The 21,286-nt window shown below is 56.6% G+C and overlaps 8 protein-coding genes across 8 annotated transcripts; 7 read left to right on the top strand and 1 right to left on the bottom strand.

The window, feature by feature from the left end:
- Positions 1–789: 789 nt before the first annotated feature.
- Positions 790–1,071, top strand: B0H18DRAFT_871296 (DASH complex subunit Dad4; the record flags this gene model as incomplete). Its single annotated transcript, XM_048040156.1, has 2 exons — positions 790–849; positions 901–1,071. The coding sequence occupies 2 exons, from the start codon at positions 790–792 to the stop codon at positions 1,069–1,071; spliced, it is 231 nt and encodes a 76-aa protein (XP_047897395.1).
- Positions 1,072–2,966: 1,895 nt separating this feature from the next.
- B0H18DRAFT_986210 (uncharacterized protein) lies at positions 2,967–4,126 on the top strand. The gene is made up of 5 exons (XM_048044773.1): positions 2,967–3,113; positions 3,205–3,366; positions 3,421–3,686; positions 3,757–3,904; positions 3,961–4,126. Exons 2-4 carry the CDS (start codon positions 3,270–3,272, stop codon positions 3,832–3,834), a joined length of 441 nt encoding a protein of 146 aa, XP_047897394.1. The 5' UTR covers positions 2,967–3,113; positions 3,205–3,269; the 3' UTR covers positions 3,835–3,904; positions 3,961–4,126.
- A 1,080-nt stretch (positions 4,127–5,206) lies between these two features.
- On the top strand, positions 5,207–7,303 carry B0H18DRAFT_986207 (uncharacterized protein). The gene is made up of 7 exons (XM_048044772.1): positions 5,207–5,425; positions 5,482–5,971; positions 6,038–6,482; positions 6,547–6,690; positions 6,747–6,809; positions 6,868–7,223; positions 7,281–7,303. Exons 2-6 carry the CDS (start codon positions 5,649–5,651, stop codon positions 7,000–7,002), a joined length of 1,110 nt encoding a protein of 369 aa, XP_047897393.1. The 5' UTR covers positions 5,207–5,425; positions 5,482–5,648; the 3' UTR covers positions 7,003–7,223; positions 7,281–7,303.
- Positions 7,304–9,752: 2,449 nt separating this feature from the next.
- B0H18DRAFT_1083277 (uncharacterized protein) lies at positions 9,753–11,400 on the top strand (the record flags this gene model as incomplete). Its single annotated transcript, XM_048031647.1, has 4 exons — positions 9,753–9,978; positions 10,391–11,088; positions 11,148–11,225; positions 11,290–11,400. The coding sequence occupies 4 exons, from the start codon at positions 9,753–9,755 to the stop codon at positions 11,398–11,400; spliced, it is 1,113 nt and encodes a 370-aa protein (XP_047897392.1).
- Positions 11,401–12,279: 879 nt separating this feature from the next.
- B0H18DRAFT_1115799 (uncharacterized protein) lies at positions 12,280–15,686 on the bottom strand (the record flags this gene model as incomplete). The annotated part of the gene is made up of 9 exons (XM_048033311.1): positions 12,280–12,313; positions 12,364–12,486; positions 12,537–12,845; positions 12,937–13,537; positions 13,660–14,406; positions 14,478–14,729; positions 14,783–15,029; positions 15,082–15,257; positions 15,545–15,686. 9 exons carry the CDS (start codon positions 15,684–15,686, stop codon positions 12,280–12,282), a joined length of 2,631 nt encoding a protein of 876 aa, XP_047897391.1.
- Positions 15,687–15,969: 283 nt separating this feature from the next.
- On the top strand, positions 15,970–17,317 carry B0H18DRAFT_1083275 (mitochondrial carrier; the record flags this gene model as incomplete). The annotated part of the gene is made up of 7 exons (XM_048031646.1): positions 15,970–16,007; positions 16,130–16,200; positions 16,264–16,334; positions 16,393–16,636; positions 16,709–16,869; positions 16,928–17,182; positions 17,237–17,317. The coding sequence occupies 7 exons, from the start codon at positions 15,970–15,972 to the stop codon at positions 17,315–17,317; spliced, it is 921 nt and encodes a 306-aa protein (XP_047897390.1).
- A 1,169-nt stretch (positions 17,318–18,486) lies between these two features.
- Positions 18,487–19,396, top strand: B0H18DRAFT_871263 (uncharacterized protein; the record flags this gene model as incomplete). Its single annotated transcript, XM_048040152.1, has 2 exons — positions 18,487–18,794; positions 18,853–19,396. The coding sequence occupies 2 exons, from the start codon at positions 18,487–18,489 to the stop codon at positions 19,394–19,396; spliced, it is 852 nt and encodes a 283-aa protein (XP_047897389.1).
- B0H18DRAFT_29292 (uncharacterized protein) lies at positions 19,145–20,381 on the top strand. The gene is made up of 7 exons (XM_048037443.1): positions 19,145–19,425; positions 19,479–19,520; positions 19,575–19,636; positions 19,702–19,781; positions 19,833–19,891; positions 19,956–20,003; positions 20,056–20,381. The coding sequence occupies exons 1-7, from the start codon at positions 19,375–19,377 to the stop codon at positions 20,290–20,292; spliced, it is 579 nt and encodes a 192-aa protein (XP_047897388.1). The 5' UTR covers positions 19,145–19,374; the 3' UTR covers positions 20,293–20,381.
- The last annotated feature ends 905 nt before the right edge of the window (positions 20,382–21,286 follow it).

Raw genomic sequence — 21,286 nt, 5'->3', positions numbered from 1 at the left:
GACGTGTCGCATTACGCGGTCATCGGTCTCTGCGCGAGAGTGAAATCATGTTGAAGTGTCCGACAGCAATCAACGGGCAGTACTGCCCAAAATGCCCCTCCCCGCCGACAGTCCAAGATACCTGGCGCATTGGAACCGTGGACGGACGTACCTGCTCATCGGGGACCACGAAGGTCGGTTCAATCGATGATACCCTTACTCGCATTCTGCATAGCCGGCCCTAAGACCCAAGTGATTCGTATGTCAGCGAGAATACCTGAATCATGAGGCTCATAAGGACGTACTGAGTCGTTAGCTCGTACCAAAACCGCCTTGGTAGCCGAGGTCAGTACCTCAGCAATCCCTCATCACGCCTTCCAAAGCGAGCATGCAAATTGCCGCGATTCCTTCACAACGAACAGCTGTGACGCGATGAACCATGCACCCTTCAAGGTGGATGATAGAGAGTGCAAGTTTCATATCGAGACTGGCCGATTTAAACGATACATGGAGAGGGGAACACGCTGCGGTGGGTGAGTTCAAGTGAGCGCAGGCTTTGCCAGTTTATTTGAACCCGGCACTTGCCGGTGCGCCACCGACGCGACCAGGCCCGGCCCGCCCGGGTTCCACTGCAACGACGCGCTACAGCAACGCTACAGTGAACCGTCCAGACCGCGTGCGGTGTCACTAGTTGTGTTCGACTTGTGCAACGTTCGATTTTCTTCAAGGTAGGTTCTAAACCATGATGCGACGGAATGCTAATTAGACTGGACTGTATAGTAAAGGAACGCTTTCACCTGGTCATCGAGCATGGAGAACCCCCACGCGGAGCGCCAGAATGTCCTCCTTCAACGCATCATCAAGAATGCGGTTCGTAGTGCATGCCCCCCGTGGCGTCCTTACGTTGATGTGCAACATTAGGACAAGTGCACTGAGATGGTCGTTGAACTCAACCACTGTCTAGAGGAAGTCATACGAGCCAATGCTCACGTGAAGACAGCCGCTGATCTGGTGACCAAGTACAGGAAGAACGTGCAGTATAACCTAGAGGCAACGCGAGCAGCAGAGGGAGCAGTGGTTGAAGATGAATGAAGCGGAAGGAGACAGCAGCGCAGAAGTATCTCCCTGCCCTCATGTCCATTCGGCGAGATCGGGGGAGGCGTGCTGGTGAGTGCGTTATGCTCGCTCATTGTCATCGAAACGCGTTCATCACACGCCGTATAAGCTTTCTTGAGGTCATATATACGTTCGTGTAAGAACCTCGTCGAAGGCGTGCCATCATTGACACTCTCGTGCTTGTTCACGACATTGGTCTCGGCTCTGTATACCCGCGGTGGCTTCTCCACAGGCTGTATCGTTAGTTGTATCCGGACATTGTATCTCTGACAACCCATGTGCTAGCCTCTCGACATGCCTAACAGTCAATGGATGACATCGCAATAGGGCTGATCCGTGAAATGCTCTATTTTGTAAGTAAGTTCCGCTCACTCCGCGAAGCTTACAGTAAGCCTCTTTGCAGCTACTCACAAGGCTTATGCTTCCTCAACAATCTCCATGAACTTGGGTCGCCATATATGTTCGCTTTGTCATTGGCTCATGCTTGCGCAGTATTGACGCGACACGCTTTAGGTGTTTACCAACCCGAGTAGCGTCTAACCCCGCTCTACCCCGAGTGCTTCCTGTACAATGAAGGTGTAAATCATCTCCGAAGCCAACTTCACCTTGCTCTTCCGCCACAGTATTATTCTTGGTTTCATCAAGTGGAGTTCCAGCGAGCATAGTCAGCAAAGTCACGCTTTCCTTCCGAATCCCTGTCATCGACCCGCAGGCCTGATGTGACTTGGCTAAGTGCATATGATCCATGGCTGAGTGGGCTGAGTGGTCCATGCATTGCGTTATCAGCCAGTATCGAGCCACTCAATACCAGACGTCGATATCACATCTCCGTGGAACTTGCAGGTGCTTCCATGCCAGCGGTAACAACAGCCCTGCTGAAATTGGCATCGCTTTCCACCTGCGCCCTGGTCTGTGCGATGCAATGGGAGAGCTTGGGCCTCGCGGAGAAATTCATTCCAGTGGTTTTATCCCTCTGGTGAGTGTTCCTACGGATCTAGCATCCGACTATAACCACACATTGACGTCTAAGATAGGCCCAACGCATTTTCGACTACATCACATGCACCGTTTTCGGCGCCTGTACACTACTTTCGCTGCGAGCGAAGCGAGAAAATAAGTCACAGAAATATAGAACGAAGATCGAACTATTCAGACACAGTCAAGCACCCAGAAATCAGTCTTAGAATTGGTTGATGGCTCGTTTATCGCGTCTGCATCCGTAGTTGAAGTGTTGTCATCTGTTCCTTCCGACAATTGCATGTGAACTGCTTACTATACAATTGCAATATTACAATAATCCGTAATTGGCATACAGTGCTATGAGGTCGTACCAGAAGCGCTGCTGCGACAACACCATGTCGCCTCGCAGTAAACGAGCTCGCATTGCCCTACAGAACCTTGGAGAACGAGCTGAGAAAAAAGCCCGGCTTTCTACAGATGCAGTCAAAGAAAATGTATGTCCTTGGTACATTGCTCCGAGAATCTGCTCACCTCGACCACAGCAACCAACAGTACAGGAGCCGGAGTCCGAGACAGCTCCCGACGAGCTTCCTAGAAACACAGCAGCAATCTACGAGCACATGAGACATACCTTTGCTGAGATAATACAACCTACTTGGGAAGTTCCGGGTACAACAGCCAATGAGTCGGAGGCCTCAAAGTCGGTGAGCCTTGACTCGGAGTCGCAGAAGGCAAATGAGCTCCCTGCAGGTGAGTAGCATGTGCAGGAACTAGTACCTATACATCTTAGCCAAGTGTCGTATACCACAGGTGCCGTGGCTCAGAATGCGAGACCGCGGCCGCCTGCGGCTTCGGTATCAGACGAGCTCGAAGGCGCGCCCGACTCCGAGTCGGAGGCAGTACCGATCGCACCGATTCCGAGTACCGTCCATGACGCACCGGCACGTCCGCAAAAGCGGCCATTATTTGAGCCACCGCCTTCCATCGAAGAAGCATCAATAGCCCTGCAAGACCTTCGCGCTCTCCTGCGGCCACGACGGAAGAGTGGCATTGGGTTCCTGCGGTTCGTGGGCGACGATCAGCTGCAGTCACGTCTAGAGCAGATGAAAATGCTGCTTGGGTTCTATACCCGATCAGACTCAGACGTACGTGGCAGTTGGATCGCAGCCTCCCTCCGTACTGCTGTGGCATGGGAGTTCGGGCCTCACCGGGCAATGAAACTGCGCGGTTGGACGCGCAACTTCCTAGGGGATCGGCATGCACTTCCTTTTAGCCCCATGGGAGAGTGGACGACTTCACTGTTGGAGAAGCCTGACCTCCGAGAGGCAATCAGTCAGCATCTACAGGCTGTGGGGAAATTCGTACGTGCTATGGACATCGTCGAGTTCATGTCCGACCCGGAGGTCCTCCTGAAGTACGGGCTGAAGAAGCCTATTGGGTTGTCGACTGCACAGACCTGGATGCATGTGCTTGATTATCGATGGACGAAAACACCTTCTGGACAGTATGTGGATGGGCACGAGCGTGAAGACGTCGTTGACTATCGAGATGGGATCTTCCTCCCTGCGCTGGCTGCCTTGGATCCGTACGTGCGAACGATCATCAATGGTTCCTTCGTCCATGGCCCTGTCCTGCCAGATGGAGCATTTCAGTACACGCGAGACTGGATCAATGGCATCGAGGCTCAAGGTCCCCTCTTACCCGATGGATCATTCCGTCCGAGTGGTGATGTCCGAATCACACTGTCGGATGATAGTCCCATCCGGGGCGTTGTTGTAAACGTAGCCCTTCCGGATGGCTCGAGTCCCCCAAAACGAGTCATATTCTGGTATCACGACGAGTCGACCTTCTATGCAAATGACCGCCGTCAAATTCGCTGGGTGAAGAAGAAGGAGAAGGCTGTACCTCGTGCCAAGGGAGAGGGTCCTTCCCTGATGGTCGCCGACTTCGTCTCGGCTGAGCATGGCTGGCTTCGATCCCCTGATGGGACCGAATCAGCCCGCGAACTGTTCAAGGCTGGTAAAGACCGAGATGGGTATTTCACGAACCAGGAGATCCTCGAGCATGCAACGCTCGCAATGGACATCCTGGAGCGCCATCACCCTGACGAACAGCATGTTCTGATCTTCGATAATGCGCCGACTCACCTCAAGCGGCCAGATGACTCGTTGTCAGCGCGCCGTATGTCGATGAAATCGACTGCACCGGGCAAGCCACTGTTTGGGGTCGACATCGATGTCCGCGGAGATGATGGCCGGCTAGTGTATGGCACGAATGGAAAAAAGCTGAAGCAGCGTGTGCGCATGGGGGATGGAAGGTATCCAGATGGCCGGCCGCAGTCACTCTACTTCGAGGAGGGTGCAGAGAGACCAGGGGTGTTCAAGGGGATGGAGAGGATCCTCGAGGAGCGTGGCATACAAACAACAGGCTTACGTGCACAATGCCCTAACTTCCACTGCAAGCCCCCCGCCGTCGACTGCTGTATGCGCCGCATCCTCTACAACCAGCCCGACTTCTGCGATGTTGAGTCGATTCTGGAAGGACATTGCGAGCAGCGCGGATTTCGGGTGCTATTCCTCCCGAAATTTCACTGCGAGCTGAACCCAATTGAACAGTGTTGGGGATTTGCGAAGCGTGTGTACCGGAAGTGCCCACCATCGACCCTCGAAGCGGACCTAGAACGAAACACGGTGGCTGCGCTGAACGCCGTGCCTCTTGTCTCGATCCGACGGTTCTTCGTCCGATCTCATCGATTTATGGATGCATATCGCCGGGGATTGTCGGGGAAGCAAGCAGCATGGGCGAACAAGAAGTATCACGGCCATCGTGTTCTGCCGCACAGTATTCTTGACGAGCTCGAGAAGGCTGGTGTCGAACGCGAGTAATGAGCTCTGGGTGGCTATTCTCATTGTGTATGTTGCTGTTCTTGGCTTCTAATTGTGTCTACAATACATAAACCGTATTATTCTGTCCCAACCAGCGACTGCCAAACATCGCTCCGTCGTCGTGTCCTAGTAGCCCCCTAAGTAACCCAGCGTCTGAACTTATCCGCTCCTGGGTTGGGGTTTGCGCATCCGCACGTGACGTTTCTGCAGGCGCCGATAGTGGTCGAGAATGCGTTGGGCCTATCTTACATGGCTTTCGGAATCTAGTTCGTCTCCTGAACTCAATCATGCGAGTCATGCGATCCGAGGCTAGCCCAGTCCGTTCGCACACGCAATCCCGTTCAATCCTCACATCTGTCAATTCCCATGTCTCGAACTTAGCTGCTTTGGTCTGGTCCTCCGAGGCCACAACGCCTAAAACGAGCGACCTCCGGATCCCATCGACTAAATTTGGTACAGGGCATGCTGGACTGAGCGTTCTACCAGTGCGTTTGTGGGTTCTCATCAGGACGGTTGTGTTCTTTCCGACAATGTCGCACAGCGTGAACATACATTGCCATTATGGCGATGCTCCTATCGCCTCTGACAGCTGCGGCGGTCTTTCTCAGCACATATAACTGACCCGTCAAGAAACATCGAGCTGTGTGTAGTACCGTCTTTCACTTCCCGCATCAAGCATCCCGAGGGCAATCCCGAAACTCAAGCACCATGCCGACCGCCTGGGACGTCTACGCTCAAGAACTCCTCCCTCTTGGCTACGGCTACCCGCTCTGGGACCCGAGTCCCGACCCCAAAGCAGGCGAGGTGGAGATCGGCGACGTCGGGTTCCTCGAGAACGGCCAGTTCATGCGGCTCTTCAACCCGACATACTCTCGTGATCACCCCGTCAACTGCGTCTGGGGCGTACCGAAGGACTTCCGCAAGCTGGAGATCGCGGACAGGCTTATCAACGAGGAGGACCTAACGTTCAGCTCGGACCTGCTCTGTAGCAGGCACGTCACTAAGGCGGAGGTCAATGCCAAGGTGGAAGTGTAAGTGGTATCCGGACCCCGGGCTAGTAGGACATAACGTCAGATGCTCACCCATGCCATGTCTAGTGAGTCCGCAGTGGACCTAGCCTTGAAGTATAACACGACATCTTCTTCCGGCGCCATCTTGTACATCCCCACCAAAGCTGCCCGGCGGCGCGAGGTCCTGCGCGAGTCGTCCATCATGCATGACTACCTTCAGAAGAACTACAAAACATGGCACCACTACCTGCACCACCACAAGAACCTCAAGCTCGAGAAGAAGGACCTTGTCTTCGTCCGCGGATGGATAAAGACCGCGAAGTGGGCCGTCGCCGCGTTCGCGGACACGAGCCGCGAAGAGAGCGCAACGATCGGGGGCGGACACGGGCCCGCGAAGGGGTCATTCTCGGTTGACCTGTCGAAACAGGAGGCGTTGGGGGGCTGGACGAACGTGGGCTTGAAACGGGAGAAGGACACGGTCGATCAGTGCATCTTTGTGCACTTCTATCAGTACACGACGCGCGATGCCTTCGTGAGTCGCCCTGCACCATGCGCTGTTCGGGTGAGCGGTGCTGATGGTGACGTGCATGACCCAGCACCAGTGGATCTTGAAGCGCAAAACGTCGTTCGACAAGGTGCTGAACCACATATCGCCCAAGAAAAGGGCTCATGACTGCGATACGGACGAGGCGGACGAGGACAAGCACACAGACAAGAAGAGAAGAATCGACGGGCCCGAGGTACATCTCGATGTCCCTTCACATGTATGTAGCTTTGTCTCACCCACCATACCCAGCACGATTCAGAGGGCGGTGCACTACTGCAATTGACAAGTAGTCTCGCGGACCGTGCCTTCCGGGTGTGTTTCCTACATTCCGCCTCATTCAATCAGTTGACCTTGGTGACATTTACAAAAGAAGACTGATATTGATATCGTTGTAACGGACACGGACGAACTTGCGGCGAGCTTGCTTGAACATGAGGTACCGCAATCGAGGCTTCGTGAAGTAGTATTAGTGAGTGAGACCACTGAAGTACTGACCTTTCGTTGACAGGCCATCGAGCTTGGACGTGTCACGGATGCGTTGAAGGCTCATGATCCACGGATCGCTGGTGCAAATGGAGAGGGTAAGGAGGTCCAACCTATAACGACGTGCGTATTTGACCGGACTTCAGTCAATGCGTTGTCCTCGGGGACAGAGTTGAATGCGTCATTGAGATCGAGACGGTCACCAAGACTGTTGACGTGAAGGTAACGAAAGTGCCAGAGGCCGTGCGTAATCCAGGCTTTGCGATCCAACTACTACTGTTGCTGACCTTCGCCCCACAGAAGACCGCAGCATCTAGCACGACAACAGCGTCCGACCATTCGAGCGAAAGCGCGCCCGAGAATACCATTGTCGCGGGCACAGCCGCTCCGTCCTTTGTTGGGCACGCCGATCCTCCGCCCCAGTCTTCAGCCAACTTGAAGCGAAAGAGAGCCCCAAGCACAGCGCCGGTTCCACCACCCGGTGCAGCGCTCGGGAAGGCGAACCCGGGCACCGCGGATCCGTTGTCTCAAGCGGATGACCAGCTCGCACCGGAGAAACCACGGGAGATATAGCTTTCATAATGCTTATGCGCAAGTACACGACTTCGTATCGTCGATTTCGTTCTGTAGGGTGTATTCATGTGGACCTCGGCACAATCGTTGACCACTCTAACGGTGGGTGATGGCTCGATGTATGGTTCTGGTATGCATGCCGCGGGGATGTACAGTCGAAATTATGTACTACTGTACTACCGTATGACGTTGATGTAGCCTTTACCACCACCTTCAGTGTATCCACATTGTACATGCCACGAATTCAGCTGAAACCTCGCTCTGGCGAGTCGGTCGAATGAGTCAATGAGACTGTCTGTTGCATATGCGTCTTACCCATAGCCGGGCATCAACAGTAATACTGCATGCAGATATAGCATCTCCCTTGCCGACGCTCGCCAAGCACTCTCAGCTGGTCTGAGGCATCCTGAACGGATCGTATAAATTCAGTTTGTACGCTTCGTTTAACACGTACGGAGAGTACTAGTGAGCCGCAGAGGAGCTGAGGACGCCAATCATAGAAGGACTCCGAGTCGGTCAAGTTTCTTCACGTGTGCCTTCCTAACGCACAGTGTTTTCCATAAATGGAAGGTCGCTTTGTGCATCCGTAACGCCGGATCCCTTGCATTCCTTGCATACGTCCCGCTACATACGGACGATGATACATCTTATCAAACTCGACGTATAAGTAAGTACTACCTACGCATGCCTAGACGCGCCAATAGCGCGTGACAGCGTTCACCGATTAGACCCAAAGTGCAGAGAGAGCCATGGCCAGCAGGAGCGCAGTAAGGGGTTGTCGCAACATCGTGCAACTTTCTATGCGTGATAATTTCTACGTGTCATGAGAATACGGACACTTGCATTACTGTACCAGAAACCATAGTATCAGCCACAGTAAGTACCCAACGAAGAGGCAGCGCGACCAATCCACGAGCGCCCGCACGCACAACTCCTTCCTAATCCGGCATGAGACCTTCCACATCCGTTTCATCAAGCGCAGCTGCTACTTATCCAGATTCCAGCAAGACTCGAGTGCACAACGCCGCAAGGTTCCTGTCATTCGTAAGTACCTCGCGCAACTCGCAGCCACCGACGATGCATGTGTGGCCTTATAATTATCAAACGCTACCTCGCAAGCTCCGGCATGCCCCGAAGTGTCGCGCTACGCGTTGCTGTCACGCTGCCAGGCTGGTGTGGAGCATCATCGAGGGTGCGTTCGCGAGCACACTGCCATGGTGATTCGGACGACGGGGACTCGCACGAAGGGCCCCTCTGAGAAGCGGGCGGGACGCTCGTCGCTATCGCATGTGTGGGACGCCGTTGATGTCGGAGTCCTGCAACGATGGTGCCTCTGGCTGCGGAGGAGACTCCGGACTGACGAGGGGCGCGAGGGAGAGCGTAGCAGGATTCAGACTCGCTTGCGGCCTGCGGACGGCTTGGACCCGGGACACCGACCAGGCGCGGACAGGCGGCGAGGATTCGGGCTGGGACGTGTGGACCGCCGGGTGCAGAATGTCTCGCTAGACAAGCACCCCTATCACATAAAAGCCGCGCGCGTGCGAGACGATCAGGTGCGGGCACAGCAGGACGGGATGGCGGGAGTGGGAGTGCGATTGTACGAGAGGTGGGCTATATATACTACTGCTGCGCGCCCGACGATGTGCACGGCGGCGGCGAGGACCTTGGCTGCGGGGGCGGGCGGGGTGGCGGTCTGGACCGGCGGTCTATTTCGAAGCCATTTGGACGTGCCAAGACTGTGGAGCGCTCGCAGATCGGCCCTCGACGTCATGGCTCATTTGCGGACGGGCTTCTTCTTCGCCAAGGGGCCGGAAATAGGTGCGCAGTCGGGAGTCGAAGTGTGGCAAGTGAGAGCAGGGCGGGTCTGCGCCGGCGTCCGTCTTCGCTCACCTCTCCCTCCTCTCACTGTCCCTCCACCCGCTGCCCGCCCTGCTGCCCGCCATGAAGGGCCTCCTCGGCCTCGGCTCGCGCCCCCACCCGTCGCGCCTGCGCACCGTCTTCCTCGCCGCCCTCGTCAGCGGCGCCATCCTCTACGCCCTCTACGCCTCGCCGCTCTGGCTCTCCCTCGCCGACTCCCTCTCCCTCCTCTCCGCGCCCCGCTACCGCAGCACATGTCCGCCACAGGCGTACGCCAACGGCTCCTGGACGTCCAAGCCCGACCCGCCGCGCGTGCCCGGCCGCGCAGAGGACGACATTGCGATGCACCGCAAGGAGGACGCCCTCGCGTTCGCGGGCTTCGAGGGCTGCGCGAGCTCGCGCGAGTTCTGGTGGCACCTCGCCGCCGACAACGAGCGCCTCTGGGACCGCTTCCCCGCCGTCACGGGCTGGGACTGGACGCCGGGCGACGACTGCGAGATGCGCCCGCTCGACGGCGCCGCCATCGTCGCGGACATGGTCGAGAACGGCGGCTGGCTGCTCATTGGAGGTGAGTCTGTCCGTCCTCACCGCTTCTCTCTGTTTCGGACCCGTCGGGGATGCCCGAGGCCCCTCGCTGTGCGGCGACGCACCGCTGTTTCGCCCGAGACGCTGCACCAGCGTGGCCTGGATCCCGGCCCTGGCACACGCAGAGAGAGCCAGCTGCAAGGGGCGAGCCACCCGTTCGATATGATGCCCCTGTCGATCACTGGACCTCGCCTGGGCCAGAGCCCAGTCCGCCCATCCCACACTCTCCGAATCGGTGGGACACATCGGCCGTAACGGATGGTCAATTCGCCGCTCACAGACCGCGCAACTCAAACGAGTACATTCGTTGCCTCTGACGGGGCGTAGCGGCAGCGAGCCCAGCTGAATATGCACGCGACTCGCTCCCGAACTCGGTGCTAACTCGCCTCCCACAGACTCCGTGACAGAAAACCACTTCTTCTCGCTCTCCTGCGTGCTCTACCCGCACGTCCGCGCCACGCCCAACTACACCGAGAACCCCTACTTCGACCGCGCCTGGCCACAGCACCTCTACCTCTCGCCCTCGTCCCCGCTCCTCCCCCACCTCCGCCTGCCCTCGGGCTTCTCCGTCGAGGACACGCCCCTCGTCACCTTCCGCCGCGTGGACCTCCTCCTCGACCGCGCCGAGCTCGAGGGGCTGCACGCCGCGCGCGCGGGGCCGGACGCGCCGCCGCTGTTCAGCGCGGAGCAGTTCTGGAGCCTGAGCCCCGAGTACTACGTGCGGGACCTGTTCCTGAACGGCCACTACGGGACGCTCGTCGCGAGCACGGGCGGGCACTGGACGACGACGCTGATGAGCGCGTTCCGCGACGAGGGCGCGCGCGCCCAGGGCATCGACGGCGTGCTCGGCTTCTTCGACGCGGCGATGCGGCGCTGGGCGGAGGACGTGCAGGGGATCCTGGACGATTATGAGAAGAGGGGGAAGCGGTGGGGCTTTGGGTGGCGGAGGGAGCGGAAGCAGGTCGTCGTGCGGGCGTACCTGCCCGGCCATGAGGACTGCCATAACGAGCGGGCGCCCTGGAGGGAGTGGCGGCCGTTCGTGTGGAACTGGTATAACTGGGGGAACATCTGGGAGTTCAACAAGGTGTTCGGGGTGCGTGTTTGTGTTCGACGGGGCGGCACGCGTGAATTGACCGGACCGTTGCGTTGCAGAACATCCTCGACGCGGGCAAGTACCCCGACGTACATTATCTGCCGATCGACCGGCCGGCGCTGCTGAGACCCGACGCGGTGCGTGCCCCGTTCCTCCTCCCATACGGTTTGTGGTTGCAGAAACTGATCCCTCCGTCTGCAGCACTCGGCGGGTGACTGCCTGCACATCATGACCGGCGCGGGCGTCCTCGAGGGCTGGACGCACTACATCTGGCACTTTGTCAACCGCGAGATCCCCGGGAAGGTGCGGTGAACGCGCCGCGCTCCGTCCCCTCTCGTCCCAAAATGCCGTGCTCGATTCGGTACGGACCGTCGTTACACATACATGAACCCTGCCCTCCACCCCGTCTCGTCGGACCTGCATCCCATCGCCGCTGCCCCCTTGCTCCAGCTAAACGCGCACTCCCTCCACGTCCCATCTCTTCACCGCCCGCCCCGGCTCTGCACCCAGCTTGGTTCTCTGCAGCCCGGGGCGGACGCACCAATGTATCGTGTACTCACCCGCCCGTCTGATACCACACACACACTTGCTTCGCTTGGCTTACGGTACTCGAGGAACGCTTAATTGGTTCGCGTCCGCGTTGGGATGGCGTCGGGCGCGGGCGCGTGCCGTATATATTGTATCTTTATTCGTGTGTGGTTGCTTGTGTTGGTGTGAGCGGGGCTGCGCGTTCGCGGTGCTGAGTGTGACCTGCCCAGGTGGATGGAGCTGTTCGTCGAGTTATGTTACTTAAAGGGTAGAACTGGCGAGTGCAGTGGCAGGGGTGCTTTGGGTGCTCGGGGGTGTCAAGCCCCAGGCAAGCCCATAGTAACTTGGTACGCGCCAGTAACATCGCGGAGCTTGGTGCACCGATGTGGGCATCCGATGTTACATACTTTTTAGAAGAGCCTTAGACTTGACGCTGTGAGAACCTGTCAAGGCGGACGAGACTAGTATGCGATGGCTACCGGCGTTCGTGAGATGATACGGGCATTGCTCCAGCACTGGAAACACTTTGCATCGCGACTCAAGACCTTGTCATGGGCCACATTGACCTGCCTCATAGGCCAATGCACTATTAAGATTCCCTATAGCCAGCAGGAACAAGACTAGCGCGGGGTGACGAATACAGCGTTTAGCTGTGAGACAAGCCTATGGTTCACAAACGACTACGTCCATCACCGAGCTGCGATTAGTGAGCAAGATTGTTTCACAGCGCAGTCAACCGTCACGTACCGTAGGTGCATACTGAAGCCGCTCTGCACGTCAGTAAGTACCAGCTCGTCGATAGGGTGAACACCCGGAGTCAGCGCCAAAAAGTCCATCCGCACGGACTGACAAGTCGAAGGTAGTAGAGGCCTGACACATCCTACGTGAGCAGATGTTTCCGGGCGCTGCGAAGTACGTACCCGATGCGCACTCGGTTCTCCAGGGGCATGATCCCCGGAGATCCGCCGTCAGTCTTCTTCCCGTCGCCCTTGCCCTTGCGTCTCCGCTCCTCTCGTCCGGATGGCTCACCTCGAACCTTCTCGTCCACGAGCTCTGATTGAACACGAAGATATCCAGCGTAAATGGTCCAACGGGTATATATCGCCTGACGTCCTTCCTTGCCCTTCGAACTGCCCTCCTTGATGGTCGGGAGCAGACCGACGCTGACGACAATCGGCTGTCCTCCCGCCTCCGCCTTGTTCTCCACTTCAGCACTCACCTCCACATTACTAGGAATCCTGGTACAGTCAACCCGGTGTTGGACCGAGCCTGCCCCCGCGATCGCGCCGCATGTCAACAGTAGGCCCGACAGCACCGCACCGGTCTGCTGCGCAACGGGCCTGCCAGAATGGGTCGGTGGCACTGGTGGTGGAGAGCCGGGGTACGCTGGGTACGCTGGTGTGCGGGGCGTCCAGGCTCTTCCGCGCCGGAGACGTCAACTGCGATTGTCCCTGGGCTTGACCCAACGCACCAAACGAGAAGTACGAGTCCTGTGGACTCGCGTACGTCGTGGGTGAACGAGGGTACGTCGATTGAAACGCCACGGAGGCGGCATGAAAGAGGCACGGTTGCCTGCCACGGGCGAGATTCCACTGATGATCGGGTTGATGTTGCGAGGATCGCTGTGAGGGGTATGGCGCTTTGGGTTGGTTGGCAGGGTTGAGCATGGCGGTTGGGCCTTGGTAATTCACAGGCGACTTCGCCTTGTTGCGCCCATCGATGGCAGGAGAGTCGAGAGCGCTGTACGTGAACTTGCGGTTGCCTGCCACGCTAGGACTGGGAGGGACTGTGGACGCAACGACTGCGCGGAGTTCGAGGCCACGATAGTCGGCACGCGTGCTGGGATGTTCGGGAACGGCGACGCTGGTGTCGGCAGTGCACCGGTTCCGTACCATCTTCGCCCCCACGTCCTCCAGAAGCACTACCGTTTGACGAAAAGTTGAGTTTGCAGCTCCAGTACGACGCATATGTCCTAGTGGGATACGATAGCGTTCCGGTTCATTGCTATAGGCCGCCCAGGGACACTTGTCCGGTCAAACGGACGGACGCTGATATTGATCGACACAGAGCGGCGCATCTCCTGCGCTGCTGCCGCCGCCGACGCGACGCTCGTCCTCTTCCCCGCCTGCCCTCCTGTCCCTGGCGCCATAGCCATGTCGTCCACTTCCGGCGCGCGCAAGAACGACACTGCGTAGAGCAAGTTGACCTGTTCATTGGGGCCAATTCGCACGGGGAAGACGTCTGCAGCGTCGCCCCATGCGACAAGTACGGTCTTCGCGCCAGTGCCACTGACGGTGACGTCTGCCCGTTCGATCTCGAAGCTATAGTTCGGAATAGTGGGCACGGGGATGTCCGGGAACGTGTTCTCGATCTCGACGGAGAGCACGACGGTGTGCTCTTCGTTGCCCGCCTCGCGCTGCTCGCGCGTCTCGACATCATCCTCGTCCTCATCTTCGTCGGTCGTCCCGTTAGTGCTGATAACCTTGCGCTTCTTCTGCCCATTGCGCGGGAGCAGGAAGTACGGGACGAATACTGTGCGCATGCGCACGTGGAAGCCGGAGACTACCTTCATCGTCTTGCGGAATGACTTTCGGAAGGTCGCGCTCGCGGGAGGGGGCGGGAGCCTCGTCTTCGCAGCCGCGGAGGCCGTCAGCGACGCTCTTGACTGTTGCGATGATGACGAAGAACCCGGTACTGGAGGGAGCGCAAAAGCTGTCCGGCGGGTCTTCGGTCCGAGACGAGTGGAAGGGAGTCTCAGGGGCGCGTCTTCTGAGTTAGCGAATGTAGGATCTGGTGCACAGAAGACGTATCAGAGTGCGTAGGTCAGCAACGGGATCATGAAGACGTGCCTGCCTGAAGACCCTCCAATAGATTTATCTCTTCCAGGCCAGAAAGTAGATCGTCATCATCATCCTGTTCTGCATTGTTCGTAGTGTCTCCTGCAGCAGACTTGATTGGCGACATTATGTCGAGCGGATTCTCAGAGCCACCGACCTCCTCCAGGAGCGCGGCTATCGCTCGTCGAGGGGGAGTTATAGGCAGAGGCTTCTCTCGGAGGGTCGTTGACACCGTCAGAGACAGGAGGGGATCTTCGAATTTCGTTGCCATGTAACCTGGGGTAGCAACTCAATGAGCACACACATGTAGGCACAAGCTAGACACATACGGACGAGCACCGACATGCGGTACACGGCGACCCACTCCTGTTCGTCTGCTGCCCAGAGTAGCGCAAAGGCTTCAGACATCTCGCGCGTCGGACCCATATGGTGGTCGCCCCATACGCCCGTCGTGAGCTGGGTACCTTGGGATTGTACATACTGCTGGTCAGACTTAGCAGCTGACGGGACAGGATTCGGCGTGGCCGGTGGGAAGATGTTCGGATGAGCAGCAGCAAGGAGGGCGACTGGCTTGTCCTTGTTGATAGAGGTCGTTCGTGGTGGCGGGCGGCCTATCTCGGGACAGCACCAGATGAAGTTGACGGGACAGAGGTGAAGGGAGATATGTAGAGGCCTCGTACGAGATCTGGAGATGCGCGAGGAAAGAGAGAAGGCTGATTGGAGGTTTCACAACCTCTGGCGTAGTCTCAGACTCCTCCTGCGAGTGAGGAAAGCGGATAATGAGGACGAAGTTGATGATTTCATCTATTCAGACCAGCTGGATCAGTAAGCGGCGATGAACACTCGACGCTTCGCTCGACACAACGATAGAAATCCCCACGCGATGCAGATATAGACCTAGTACCCCTTGCGAGGCACACGACGGTGCTTCGCCTAATCTAAGCATTGACATCTATCGTGATGATTGACCGTGTTAAACGGCAATAGCAAAGCTCAAAGGGGAGCTCTGACGCATATACACCGCGTGAGGGTAGACGATCGCCACGCAAACGACTGTACTGTGGATGATGCGCCTCACCGAAGAAAGCTACCTTCCTGTCCGTAGGTCTGCATAAGGCTAGAAAGCCAGTCCTTCGTCTTCTCGCCGGAGACGCCATCCGGAAACTCGAGTGCGCTTCCTGGCGCAAAGACCTGCAAGACGCTTGAGTTGAACAAGTCTTCGAAGCTGGCCATTAGTTCTGACGTGCTCTTGCGGTATCGTAATCCGGCCCCGCGTTTGGACTGCAAGTCACCGAACTTCCGGTCCCTCCGCAGACAGACTCTGAGGATGACCCTTCTTGATGAGGCAGAACTCCTTGGTCAGGCCCTTCGGAACAGCCCCGCAAGTCGGGTCCGAAGATATGCAAACCAGTCACAGTTCAGCTGAAACAGAGCAGAATCCCGAGTGTCGCGTTCAGGCGTAATGGCGGTTGGTTGGAGCGTGGTCGGTTGCTCGTCGGTACGCGTACGGATCCACATGGGCGCCTACGCGGTCATACGATCTCGATCGACGCTGTAAATATTTGCTGCTGGTGGCATCCGTCTCTGCTGTCGACTCGTCTCGCTCGGATTTCGTTCTCTCTGCCTGCCTCCAACTGTCTCCCGCAATCCGCCTCCCGCTTTCGGATTCTCAGCAGTCATGGCACCCACTTGAATGTCAAGGGCAGCGACTCTGGTGCTGCACGGGTTCTCGGTTCCGGGACTTCAGGTACGCCAGCGAACAACCTTACGGGAAGGGTCGGCACAGTACTGAGAATGTGAACGACGGCAGGTATCGCGGAGCTCTTGGTCTTCCACCCGGTGGATACCATTGCGAAGCGGCTCATGAGCAACAAGTCCAAGGTAAGCGGGATGGGTCCTCCACGGACGAAACGAAGTGACAGAGTCACTCGTACGACAGGTGTCCATGTCGACGCTCTCTCCGATCGTCTTCAGGGAATATGCCACGGCACCGCTCGGGAAAAGCTGCTCTCGCTCTTCCCGGTCTGGCTATGCTGCAGGATACAAGGTCACCCAGCGGATATACAAGTACGGTGGGCAACCATGGTTCAGCGACATCCTTGCGCGGAACTACCGCTCGCAGTTTACGAGCGCCTTCGGTGAGCGGAAGGGCAAGATGATGATGCAGGCAACTGCCGGCAGGTGTGTGTGTGTTTCTGGCCTGCATCAACTATTTGTAACATCATCGGACGCGCAGCTTGACTGGTATCGGCGAGGTCGTCCTTCTCCGTTGGATGCTCTCAAGATCAAGCGGCAGGTGAATCCCGAGGCGTTCCGCGGACGGGGCGTCGTTCGTATCTTCTTGGAGGAAGGCACGACGCTGTACCGCGGTTGGGGCTGGACCGTGGCGCGGAACGCACCCGGCTCTTCGCCGTACGTCCTCCTCACCTATCTCCTCATCCATATCTCATCCTAACCCCTACTTGCCCTCATAGCTCTTCGGTGCATCGGCGATGACGAAGGACTACCTCTTCGGGATCGAGGACTACCACAAAGCTACGTGGGGTCAGAACTTCGTCGCCTCTGTTGCGGGCGCCGTCGCGTCGATTACGGTCGCGGCACCACTCGACACAATCAAGACGCGCATCCAGAACGCGAACTTCGAGAGCAAGGTTAGCGGCATGTCCATCGTGAAGGACCTCATCAAGACCGAGGGTGCGACGGCACTGTTCAAGGGACTCACACCCAAGGTATGTAGCCTGCTCACCGGTCTGTCACGACCGTCTGCTGACCATCGTGTTTAGATCCTTGTCGTGGGCCCAAAACTGGTGTTCAGCTACACCCTCGCGCAGTCGCTCATCCCCTGGTTCTCGAAATACGTCTAAACGCGCCGCTCTCCCTCCGCTGGCATGCCCGCAATATGCTAGATCTACGTCCACGTCATGCTACATACGGCCATCACGATCCCTCCCGCTACTCGAATCGAAAAGTACAGTATCACTCACACACTACGGGGCTGCTGCACCACTCATAGACGTCTACACATTCTTAATGTACGGGGCTTGGTGGTTTCGTTGACTATGGCAGCCGCCTGAGTTGCAATGGAAAACTCACTACTCAGATCACTCCTATTCGTGTGTGTCCTTCGGCCAGCTGTACTTACTGTTGTGTGGGTTTGTCGCGGGATAGACTGTCTCAGGTCTGTTCATTGGCAGATCATGATGTGCAGCGTGGGTTGGTATAAGGATTACCCACTGGTGAGCCTCTCGCTGTTGTTTTGTCGCTGTCTGCTCATGATGTTAGGCAACTGTTGACAATTCACGAGCTCAGGGCAACGACGCCAGATGGAACGGCGGACCTGTCCGTTCGCTGCTTCACGTGAACCGATATAGACACAAGGAGACAACTGACCTTGTTGAGCCTGGCAGGTGCGGATAACCGACAGGTAGCCGCCAGTGCGGCTCCCTGATATCACCAGTACAGAAACCAACGCGGCCATCGGTGTCAATAGGCAGACGGGTCTAGTCTCCAACCAAATCCTCGTATGTGCTGCGGTGCGGGATTTCTGTCGTGTCGACAGGTCAGGGCAATTTGCAGTAACTACGTCCCGCGGAATCATTCATCTTAGGCCATACAGGGCACTCTAGCGAGATACGGCCGGTCGTTCATCTCTCTATCGCGAAGCTGAGTGTCAGCCTCGTCAGAGAGGCGTTGCGGATACTTTGGATACTTTCGGATGCAGCTGCGCTAGTGTCAGGTTCCATGAGATGGTGTTCTTGTGAGCGTGCGTATCACTGTCAGCCTTGATCATCCTTGAGTTCTGGGAAAGATGACTGGTAGTCAGACTATGTCGAAACCAATCGCTACGCTTCTCCACGGACAGGTAGAAGCTTTGGCGGTGCTATTCAGTGCAGTGTGGTATCGCATTGAGTTTGCACTGCCTTACCATGGCACGTTCACACGTCTTGCAGACAATTAGAAGCGCTTATCCTGAGGTTTATATAGATGAAGCAATGGACTCTGTGTTCATCCTCACTCACCTGATGTCCACAGCATGGGTACTTACGCTAGAGAGCTCGTTGGCATGGGCTACGGGTTCCCGCTATGGGACCCGGAACCGGAGCGACATGGGGAGGTCCTCATCGGAGACGTTGGTTTCCTTGTGAAGGGCCGCTTCCATCGCTTGTTCAATCCAACGCTCCCCGCTGAGCATGTAGTGAATCAGGTCTGGGGCGTCCCCGACGTTTTCGAGGAACTCAAGATCCCGGCTAACCTCTACAGCTACAAGGCTGCGGCTATCTCCGCGGATACGGTTTGCAGCAGGAGCTTTGTAAAGCTCGATATCAATGCAACTGTCAATGCGTGAGCGTGTCCCTGCTTCTGGAAATACAGACACTGATTTACCTTGCTCGCACATTAGCAAATCCATGGCTAATCTGGGCCTTCACTTCCGGTGCACCGACAATCAAGGTGCCGTCTTGGTGTTACCAACCAAAACGGCCGCGGGCGTGCAGCTGCTTCCGAATTCATTAGTGCCGAAGTTTATAGGTCGCAATCACGCCTACTGGTACGAGTTCGCCACGGAGAAGGCGCAGCTTGACTTGAAGCAACAGGACATAATTCTGGTCAGTGGTTGGGTCAAGACAGCTCGATGGGCCGTTGCTGCCTTCGTCGACGGTGGTCGAGAAGTCGAGGTATCGTTTCGTGCCGGACAGGCTACCCTAGCCGATGCGTCGTTCTCGTTGACGGCAACGCAAAGTACCTCGAGATCATGGCATCAGCATTCTGGACCTGTTCTCGATGAAAGTTTCGACGAAGGTTCGTCATCGATGGCACGTCGAACTCAGGATCAGTGTGTGTTCCTACACTTCTACAAGAGCAAGCGTCGTCTGGGAGGGATCCTGCCCAAGTTCTTGCCGAAGAAGATGACGATGAGGTCCCCATGGTTCTTTCGGATAGCATGAGCATTGAAGAGGTCCCTCAGAGATTGGAGGTGAGCTCTGTAATTTTGAAGTACATGGCGTGGTTTCTGACATATGTACATAGGATTACGATCCAATGGAACCTATCTTGAACTACATCATAGAGGTGCGGCGACATTGATGGTGAGCCTGAACCATTCTTACGGCGCTGGCCTCCTAGAGTTCGGACGCGACGGTTGCGGTGACCAGCACTGCGGATCTATCTGCCGTCGTCGAGCACGGGTACGTCAAGACGCGGAACGGGTTAGATCCACGAATTTGATTGACTCGAAATTCGTACTTCGTAGGATTTCCTCGGAAGGTCTCCAAGAGGGGCTCAGTCATGATCGCCCCCGAGTACATATGACAATCGTCGACGGCTGGCAAGGTAAGGTACATATGATCGCTGACATGACTATCTGACCTGAGCCGCTCTTAGTTGGCTCACTGCATGATCTGGACGGCGAAGCTACAGACAATACCAGCGATGTGGACGATGTGAGTACCACGCAAGCTGTTTGATAAGTAGCAAGCTCATGGTGATGTTTCTCTCCAATGCTAGCTTCTCTGGCATGTACCTGGAGACGGCAAAGTGATGTACGAAAGCGACGTACGTTTGTCTCCTGATTCGCAACTGAGTCTGACATTTTTTTGCATTGAAGTCCTGGTCGGTCGATTCATCTGCAAGAACAACTGAAAGAATATCGCCCCTCTCGGACAAGAGTCTTAATAGCCCTGCCCGGCCCCCCTCCACTACGAGCTCTTCCACGGGGCACCGAAGCCGAGGTTGTTCAATTTCTGACGATGACGATAGAATGGGTACCGGATTGGCTGAGTCGCGCAAGGAGGTTACCCGTAGGCAGAGGATGCGACTGAAGCGGGGCGTTCGGATAGCCTGATTGAGGAAGGCTATATTCGGCTGAAGGATGTGCTGCCGGTCTCGAATCAGAAGAGCAGCAAGGTATCTCTTCTGAAAAGGGGTACGTCTCACACTGGTTCATCGAGAGATTCTCCGCTGATCGTCGTCGTTATACACAGCCTGCAATCGTGTCGTTTCTCTGGAGAACTCTAACAAATTACTGCAATCCCGTCTCGTGCAGATGGAAGCCGAGCTTGCGCGACTGCGCGCTCTTCACGAAGGGCAGAGGCTCTCGCGAAGCGCTTCGCCGCCGCCGGCGGATGCGACTCCATCTTTCGGTTTCGACGAGGATGCCAGTGATGACGACGGTTTTTGAATGAGCGCGGTGTTGCAACATCTGAATGCATTCATCCACCATTTTCATACCCCTCACCTTGCCGCAAGCTCGCCCACATACGCTGTCTAATGCCGCTATACATTTCCTGCGATCTGTGTTGATTCTTCAGCGGTGGAGTGTCCATCCTTAAAGCAGCAGATGAGGTAGAGCCGGTATTTTAGATTCCGAGGTCTGTCGGATGAGTGAAACCCGTGTACAGCGTCCGGAGCTAGCACGCACACCCCTGCTCACCATCACCCCCGATCTACTTCAGCATTCGTGAGTCCTGTAGCATGATGCTACAGGCTGGTGCACCACAAGAAACGTACTTACTATCAGATCCCGCTCCCCTAGTCTCGAACCTGCCTCTCACGGACACCTTAATAGGGAACCCGTGAGATCTTGAGAGGTTCCCTGCTACTTAGGGTGTCCGTGAGAGGCGGGTTCGAGACTACCGCTCCCCCATCCGATTCGAGGTGGGAGCAGTTGTAGAACCTCTGCTTGTCGTCGATCAGTGGCTGCACCTTTTTACTGACTCATTGCTACCGCGTGCGCATTGTTGAAGTCGAGCGACGGACAGACGAGGTCCCGGTTGTGATCACACAGTCTCATATTCGTTGTTATGTACTGCTCTCTCATCCCAATCCTCATACGGTTC

Source organism: Fomitopsis serialis (genome assembly GCF_022376445.1).
Source record: "Fomitopsis serialis strain Sig1Antser10 chromosome Unknown B0H18scaffold_10, whole genome shotgun sequence".
Taxonomy (NCBI): Eukaryota; Fungi; Basidiomycota; class Agaricomycetes; order Polyporales; family Fomitopsidaceae; genus Fomitopsis; species Fomitopsis serialis.
The sequence above is the reverse complement of the archived record's forward strand: the minus strand, read 5'-3'. Positions and strand labels throughout refer to the sequence as shown.